Source organism: Theropithecus gelada, chromosome 6, assembly GCF_003255815.1.
Source record: "Theropithecus gelada isolate Dixy chromosome 6, Tgel_1.0, whole genome shotgun sequence".
Taxonomy (NCBI): domain Eukaryota; kingdom Metazoa; phylum Chordata; class Mammalia; order Primates; family Cercopithecidae; genus Theropithecus; species Theropithecus gelada.
Genome location: NC_037673.1, coordinates 58,291,583 through 58,300,625, shown reverse-complemented (window position 1 = coordinate 58,300,625; position 9,043 = coordinate 58,291,583). Strand labels below are relative to the sequence as shown.

General features: G+C 52.5%; 1 protein-coding gene across 2 annotated transcripts in view; it reads right to left on the bottom strand.

Annotated features, from left to right (window-relative positions):
* Positions 1–7,603, bottom strand: part of ZSWIM6 (zinc finger SWIM-type containing 6) — a 223,983-nt gene extending 216,380 nt beyond the window's left edge. Inside the window, exons 1-3 of one of the 2 annotated variants that reach the window (XM_025388919.1) lie at positions 7,152–7,603; positions 6,839–6,896; positions 6,519–6,678 (exon numbers count right to left, since the gene is read on the bottom strand). In XM_025388919.1, the coding sequence (XP_025244704.1) occupies positions 6,519–6,678; positions 6,839–6,896; positions 7,152–7,603 (670 nt within the window). Of the gene's footprint in view, positions 1–6,518; positions 6,679–6,838; positions 6,897–7,147 lie in introns of both variants that reach the window. The other variant, XM_025388920.1, reaches the window with a different exon arrangement.
* Positions 7,604–9,043: the final 1,440 nt, after the last annotated feature.

Here is a 9,043-nt window from a genome sequence, read left to right as displayed (position 1 = left end):
TTTTTTTTTTTTTTTTTTTTTTTTTTTTTTTTTTTTTTTTGAGACAGGTTCTTGCTCTGTCACCCAGGCTGGAGTACAGTGGTACAATCTCGGCTCACTGCAGCCTGCAGCCTCTGCCTCCCAGGTTCAAGCAATTCTCCCGCCTCAACCTCCTCAGAAGCTGGGATTACAGGGGCATGCCACTACACCCAGCTAATTTTTGCATTTTAGTAGAGATACGGTTTCACAATGTTGCCCAGGCTGGTCTCATGTGATCTTTCAAAGCGACAACTCTTATAAAACATGTCATTCCTACACTGCCTATCACTGAACATATTGCTAGCTGAAATCACACATTCTTAACTAAACAGTGAATATGAGTGTAAGCAGAAATAGATGCTGGTCCATACCTTTCCACATGAAATATTCATAGGGTTAGAATTAAGACAGCAACTGACTATCCATTGTGGGGGCGGGGGGGTGGGGAAGAGCCCCAGGATAAAAATCTTAAAAATCAGTGAGGACGTACTTAAGACAATAATGACTTAAACGGTTCAGTTAATTGCAATAATTCTTCTACTAAAGAACATGTTCCAAGGGCATCCTGATGTTTCTAAAAAGGAAGGCATCAGTCTCATATCCGCAAAACAGATGAAACTCAGTGCAAAGTGGAAAAAATTGAGGATAGCCTTTTCAGTCCAAGGGTGTACTTGTAACACATCTGAATTGCAAGAAATTAAAGGCTTTAGAAAGAGTGAAAATGTTTGCTTAACCCAAATCCGCCATTTTCACCTTCCATTATTGTCACTGTCTCCTGAACATTTTACATTTTCTCAACGGAGCAATATTATCCTTCAGAGAACTAAGTATAACAAATTCCAGGTATTCCTAAAACTGAAAATTTAACTTCCTTCAGAACAATGCTAACGACCTATCAAGTACTGAAATACTTTCAAAAATCACTTATATAAATCAAAATCTCAACTCACACAAAAGAATAAAAAATACCTATGCAACTGGTTTCAAAAATGTATTGTGTATTTCTTTATTAATCATAAGGCAGAAAAAGGGTAGGATCTGACATAAAATTATTTTATATTAACCTTGACAATGCATTCAATGAAATGTACTATCATCAATAAACAAGCACCCAATTTTCAATGTGCATTCAGAATCATCTTTATTTAGTGATCTCTGGTTTGTAAAGAAAAATCAAAATACTCAAAAACCAATAAATTATCTGATTGAAATTTGTACTCATCTCAATTCGAATAATGTTCTCCTTTTACTGCCTTGCCACCCCCATAGAAAAACACAAAACTTTTAAGTTATGAATCTGAAAAGAGTGTAAGAATGTGTTTACCAGAATGTTAAGTGGAATGCTGGGCAATATTCTTTTCTCCCAAAAGTAAATAGAAAAAAAGGCCATTTAGAAGGCCATTCCTTTTAGAACATACCTCCTTCCTTCAGAAAGGACCTTCACACTCACACTTACTCAAGCACACAAACACACACATATGCAAACACACCAAAACAAATATAAATTAAAAACTCAAGGATAATTTTTGTAAGTTTCTTTATTACAAAAATATATGCTTCTAGTTTTAAGAAAAATCCAACCATAAAATAGGTATAAAGTAAAAAGTTAAAGTTCCCCCGCCCCAAATCCTTGACCATTCACTTAACTGCCCTTCTCGAAAAATACCCATACTTCCACGATTGCTTGTGTAGCCTTACAGACATTTTTATGTATCTATATGCAAATCTTTTTTGTTTTAAACACAAATTGCAGCATACTTTAGGAAGTTTTTAACTTGTTTTTAAATATTCTGGTTACCTTTCCTTGTCAGTATGTGTAAATCTAATTCATGTTTTCATAGTTGCATAGTATTCCATTGAGTATTTCTTGGGCATTTCCCTTCTGTAGAAATTTAGGTTAACTCCATCCAGCTGTTTACTCTTGCAAACCACACTGCAACGAGCATCACTATACAGAACATCATTACACAATAATATCAATATTATCTATAAGATAAATTCCTTAAAAAGACAGAAAAAGATAGTGTCAAACAGCAGCGTAGGCAGAATCCTTTTTCCTTGTCTCTTCAACCAATTCTGGGTATTGTCTTTTTAGTCTTCAGCAATGTGGTAGAGGAAAATGGCATCTCATTTTTATTTGCATCTTTTTTTTTTTTTTTTAAGACGGAGTCTTATAAAAAGACTGTCACCCAGGCTGGAGCGCAGTGGCGCGATCTCGGCTCACTGCAACGTCTGCTTCCCAGGTTCTAACGACTCTCCTGCCCCAGCCTCCCGAGTAGTTGGGATTACAGGCACCCGCAACCGCTCTAATTTTTGTATTTTTAGTAGAGATAAGGTTTCCCCATGTTGGCCGGGCTGGTCTCTAACTCCTGACCTCAAGTGATCCACCCACCTCGGCCTCCCAACTGCTGGGATTACAGGCATGAGCCACCACGCCGAGCCTATTTGCATCTCTTTATGTAAGAATGAAGACGAGTATGTTTATTGGCCATCTACGACGTCTTTCTCTCTGAAATGTGTTGCCCATTTTCCTATTGGGTTATCCATCTCCCTTCTTGACAATTTTTATAAATTTTCTACCAACCTTTGGTCCAATGTGCTGTAAATATTTGGCCGAATTAACTGCTAAATTTGATTTGTAGTGTTTTCAGCCCTACGGAAACTTTTCAATTTTTTTTTTTTTTTTCCTCTTGAGACAGTCTCAGTCTGTTGCCCAGGCTGGAGTGTGCAATGGTGCGATCTCAGTTCAGTGCAACCTCCGCTTCCCAGATTCAAGCCATTCTCCTGCCTCAGCCTCCCAAGTAGCTGAGATTACAGGCATGTGCCACGATGCCTAATTTTTGTAATTTTTGGTAGAGGCGGGGTTTCACCACGTTGGCCAGGCTGCTCTCGAACTCCTGACCTCAAGTGATCTGCCCACCTCAGCCTCCCAAAGTGCTGGGATGACAGGCATGACTCACTGCGCCCGGCCCTTTTTTATTTTTATCCAATTAAATTTATCTATCTTTTCCTCTATAACTTTGAGTTTCAGGTCATACCAGGGAAGCTCTTTGCTAGACAATAACTTGGAAAATTTTTTTATGTAACTTCTAAATCATTACTTAAATGATGTCAATAATACATACATACCAGCACCTGCAGAGACAGCTCTCTTCCAATATCAATATCAATTTTTTTTCTTTTTTGAGATAGAGTCTTACTCCGTCACCCAGGCTGGAGTGCAGTGGTACGATCTTGGCTCACCGAAACCTCCGCCTCCTGGGCTCAAGTGATCCTTCCATCTCAGCCTCCCAAGTAGCTGGGACCACAGATGCCTGCCACCACACCTGGCTAAGTTTTTCTATTTTTGGTAGGGGCAGGGTTTCACCATGTTGCCCAGTCTGGTCTAGAACTTCTGAGCTCAAGCGATCAACCCACCTCAACCTCCCAAAGTTCAGGGATTACAGGTGTGAGCCACCGTGCCCGGCAATATAAATTACTTAACAAAAATAAGCCAACTACTCTTTATCTAACACTTTCCTGTAATCAATTGATGGGCAAGCTCTGTGCCAATTAAATATTGCTTACAACTACTGTAACAAAGGTTTAATTTTTTCCCTTAAATTTCTTCTTAAAATCTAGAAGTTGAAAAACAGTAATTACCAATAGATTTAATTTCTGACAAGCCCATCAATCCTGAAACTATCAACAGCATAAATGTAAAATAAAGTCCAACAACTAGATTTTCCCTGTTGTAATTTAGTCATCTCTACAAAAGTCAATGAATACTTTCTGTATAAACTTGTAATTCTGCAATACCAGAAAACTGCTTTATGGTGCTATCAACGAAGTATTCTGTTCTTTTCCATTTCAGGAAACTAAAACAAACAAAAGAGTTCCACCTCAAATCAAAATTATAAAATAAGCCTTTCAAGTTAGCATATCAAGTCAAACCACCACTTGAAGCTAAATTAAATGGTTAATCTAGCCACCCTCTCTCTGTTCCCCATAAAGGGGGGTGGGGGAACCCTGATCATAAGTGTTCTATCTCACAGTGCCAGCTGCCAGGCATATAACAGCCTTCCATCTCTAAAGCTGACTGGCACAACAAGTAATACAACTTGGAAGTTAAGGCAAATGGCAGAACTCAGATGGGAAAAAAGAATATTTTCCACAATTTGTATAGCACTTGTTTAGCACGTATGTGTTTCTGAAGTGGTGGTCAACTCTTCAAACTACACGAGAAACATCACACCACTTCACGTCAACCACTGCCAGTTCCATTCAGTGGCCTCCTTCCCCTTTGGGGACTATTCAAAAAGTTACTATTTTCTTTTACAACTACTCACCCAGGCCTCTTCCACTGATGAAAGCAGGCAAAGCCCACGCTGTGTGTCTGTCTCCTAGAGAAGATTGCCTCTTTTATTTATCGCCCCTTGGCTTTATTTTCACAGTGAATTCCTGGCTTAAATGCAATCAGCCAAGAAACCCTCCCTATGTGCTCTCCTGTCATTCCTCATTGCTTGCAAGCAGAGTCAAGCACAGGGAGAGGGGAAAAAAAAAAAAAAAAACCCTCAACATTGCCAGCCAAGCCATAAAAATTCGCAGACTCTAGTTTGTAATACTGAGAAGCCATAGACGTGCTTCCACCCATCTCCAACCGGCAGGAAACAAACAAAAGAAAAAAAGGTATAACTTCAAAAAATGTTAATTAGATTTGTTTTAAGGGGAAAAAAGGATAGCTGAATAGCCTCAAAAGCTAAACCCTCTCTAGACAGAAGGAGAGAGTGCCCAACATAGAAAAGGCAACACTGGGGGCTGCCTTTGGAAATAAATGACCATGCAGAAAATCACGTTTACAGATTGCATTAGAATTCAAATTAACCAGACGGGATTAAAACAAATCTTAATTCTCTCTTGGGGCCCCTATCCAGACCCCCACCCCACTCCCAAAGAAAAGAATGATAAAAGGAACTGACTACAGAAAGAGAAAAAGGATTAAGTTAAAAACCAAAGAGATAGAGATGCGTCCAAATCTAACCCCATTCATTCCGTGCCGGGTTCAGTATGCTACAATTTCAAGTACACTAACAAGAGAAGGGGTCAGAAAATATGCCATTTGCAATCAGGAAAAAAAAAAAATAGGAAGTTTCACTATAGCATTCATTGTTCTTTTCAGTCTGGCTCAAACATTCCCATCGCTATGGCTGAAAAAGATCTGGACGGGGAAAAAGAATATTTTGGGGGAAGGGGGACAGGGGACGCTTTTAAACTAAGGTATTTGAGAAAACTCTCAGGATCTGTCAGAGAAAGGAGGGCTGTGCAGCTCTAAATCACAAGTCCTTCTCTCGCCTTTGTCAAATATCTTCTACTTTACAAGCCCTGAAAAGAAATAAAGAGACTCTTTTGTTTGGTTTCTCCTTTTCGGAGGGTGACAGAAAACTGAAAGGGGCACAAATAAACCTGAAAATGAGAACAAAGTGCTGGGTCGTGCCGGGCTGCCGCGCCGCGGGGACGCGGGAGCAGCAGCCTAGCCCAGTGTCTCGCGCTCCTGCAGCCCGCTCTCCCCTTTGGCTGCGAGCGGCAAATCCGCAACTGCTGACTGCGGCTTGCCCGGGGCACCACGACCTGACCACCCAGCGCAAACAAAACTCGGGCGGTGGGGTACAAGGGCCGCGCCGCGGCCCGCACAGTGGCGTCTGGAGGCAGCTCCACAAAAAAGGGAAGCGCGAGCGGCTCCTCCTCGGGCTCGCGCCCTTTAATTAGGGGGCGTCCTCCGGCCGAGATGTCCCTCCGGAGACGAGTCCGGTCCGCCGCCACCTCCCCCCTGCGCCGCTTGGAGACTGAGGAGACGGAAAGAAAAAGACATTTAAAGCCGGGGCGGCCGGTGGAGCTCGCCCGGGCCAGACACCACAGCGACCCCGGGAGCGCAGCGGCCGCTCTCCCGTCGGAGCCCTGGGAGGAGCGGTCGCCCAGCGGCTTTAAATGTATTCCCCTCCCCTCAAATCGCGTGGGGCGGGGGCCAAAAAGAAAAAAGAGCGAGCGACAGGCAGTGAAAGGGGGGGAGCGCCGAGCGGCCGGGCCGCGGCCGGCATTGTCTGCGGCCCGCGCCCCCTCCCCCGCCCCGCACAGCCCCGCCACACACACCCTCGCGGGAGCCCGGCCGTCCGCCCGCGCCTTTGTCCACATCCACCCCCGAAACCGGCGAGCAATCCTCCAGGATGTGCTCCCCGGAGAAGAGCGGGGAGGGGAGCACGGGCCGGGGGCGCGGAGCCCGCGGAGGGGCGCGTCCTGCTGATTCATTTCCCACTCGCGCTCGCCCGTCCGGGGCGACCGGGGACAGGGAAGGGAGGGAGGAAATGGGCGCTCCGCTCAGGAGGACCGTCCGGGCCAGTGAGGACACCCGCAGGGGTGCGGGCGCGCGCGGAGCTGGGGACTGTCCGCAGGAGAAAAGCGGGCGCGCCCCCCCCCCCCAGGGACTGACAGACGGACAGACGGCCCCCGGCTGCCCCGTGACTCACCGACTTGCAGGACGTTGTCTACGCAGCCGCTCTCCAGCAGCGCGATGCCCCGGCGGAAGGGCAGCCGCGTCTCGTCACCGCCGTCCGCCGCCCCGGCGGCCCCCACCGACGGGGCCCCGGCCCCCGCGGCGGCGGCGGCGGCGGCAGCGGCGGCGNGGCCCTAGATGGCAGCGTGGCGTCGCGACGGCGTGTGCGTGTCGCGCTTCCTAGTGCCGTTTATAGGGTCCCGGCACTTCCGCTGTCGGGTTAGAAGCGGCGCGGTCATGGCGGAGCGCGGACAGCAGCCTCCTCCCGCGAAACGGCTTTGCTGCCGGCCGGGCGGCGGCGGCGGCGGCGGGGGCAGCAGCGGCGGCGGCGGCGCGGGTGGCGGCTACAGCTCTGCCTGTCGGCCCGGCCCGCGGGCGGGTGGCGCGGCGGCGGCGGCGTGCGGGGGCGGTGCGGCGCTGGGGTTGCTGCCGCCGGGCAAGACCCAGAGCCCCGAGTCGCTGCTGGACATCGCGGCGCGCAGGGTGGCGGAGAAGTGGCCGTTCCAGCGCGTGGAGGAGCGCTTCGAGCGCATCCCGGAGCCGGTGCAGCGCCGCATAGTCTATTGGTCCTCCCCCCGTAGCGAGCGGGAGATCTGCCCGTACTCGCCGTCGTGTGCCGCCGCCCGCGCCGCCGGGGCCGCCGCTGTCGTCGCCAGGGCCGCCCGCGGCGCCGCCGCCGGTGTTGAAGGACGAGTACATGCAGATCTCCCGCTCGCTACGGGGGAAGGACCAATAGACTATGCGGCGCTGCACCGGCTCCGGGATGCGCTCGAAGCGCTCCTCCACGCGCTGGAACGGCCACTTCTCCGCCACCCTGCGCGCCGCGATGTCCAGCAGCGACTCGGGGCTCTGGGTCTTGCCCGGCGGCAGCAACCCCAGCGCCGCACCGCCCCCGCACGCCGCCGCCGCCGCGCCACCCGCCCGCGGGCCGGGCCGACAGGCAGCGCTGTAGCCGCCACCCGCGCCGCCGCCGCCGCTGCTGCCCCCGCCGCCGCCGCCGCCGCCCGGCCGGCAGCAAAGCCGTTTCGCGGGAGGAGGCTGCTGTCCGCGCTCCGCCATGACCGCGCCGCTTCTAACCCGACAGCGGAAGTGCCGGGACCCTATAAACGGCACTAGGAAGCGCGACACGCACACGCCGTCGCGACGCCACGCTGCCATCTAGGGCCCGCCGCTCCTTGTATGGGCACAAGAGGTGGGGCCTCCGCTGTGACGTAGAGGCTGGGGCGGGGCTCCGATAGGGGGAACCTAGGGCCGGGGGCGGGGCCTATGCAAATCGCTGGGCTGAAACATAAATAGAGTGCTTGGCGGACACGGGGGTGGCGGGGGCGGGCGGTTTGGGTGCCCGGTGGGTTGTGAGAATGTCAGGCTGCTGTGACGCGGGGGGGGGGGGGGGGGGGGGCGGGGCTCAGGCGGGGTTCCCGTGGGAGGGGGCGGGCCGCCGGGCCCGGGCTGAGGTAGATGTGTCTCTGCGCCCCCTGCCTACTCCACTTTCCCCCTCCAGTTCTCAGCCTCTCTTTGAAGTCCGAGAAGTGAGGATGCGCCTCGTGGGTCGCCGCGGGGAGGAAAGGGGAGATGGGGGAGGTGAGTGAAGGGGAGGGTTCATCTAAATGGAGGGCGGGGCCCACGGGCCGATGCCCCACCCCCCGTCAGCCTGCCCTTCGGGGGAAAAGCCTCTGGGCGGAGGAGGCGCTTTCAAAACAAAGAAATGCGGCATGGAGCCCGGGGGACGCGGGTGGAGAGGAAGGCGGAGGAGGCGCGACCGAACCCAACCGGCTGCCAGCTTCCCCTCCAGCCGGTCCAGGCGAGCTCTCCCCACCACCCGCCGAAGCTGCGGCGGGGAAGGGGGAGGGTGGCTGCGTTCGGCGGCAGCTTTCCACTTGACTTTTGCAGACCCGGTGTGGAAGGAGCGCGCCCGCTCCGCTGCCCCGCGTGGCTGCAGTGCGCCCATCCCCGAGCCCCGCGTCCGTTCTGTCCCGACCGCAGGGCTGTGCCCGAAAACACTGAGCGCTCGTAACGTGCCCAGCAGTCGCGCGACGCGCGTCCGGAGCCGGCTGCCACCGTCCCGCCCTCGCTGCCTCCGTCCCTCGGTCCAGGAAGCCCGCTAGGAGTCGGGGAGCTCCGGAAGCCCTTGTCGCCCCCGCCGCCCTTGTCGCCTTCGCGGCCGCGCGGACGAGGCCCTGCTCCAGGCCGGGGTTTCTCCCGCTTGGGGTGGAATGCAGCCCGGGCTGTGGGTTTAGCAGACACACCTTTGTGAGTACACACGCCGCAGGGGCGCGCGCAAGCCCCACGGGCGCGCGCACACCGCCCAGCCCGCGGCAGACGGCCCGCCAGGCGGCGGACGGCGGCTTCGGGCGCACTTGGGTCTGCAGCCCGGCTCCCACCCCGGCGCCCGGCTGCGCGGAGTGCAGGCGCTCAGGACGCGCGCAGCGCTCTCAGCCGCCTTGGCGGCGCCCGCAGGGCTAGTCTCCCAGGGTCCGGGCAGCTTAGGGGTGGACCAGG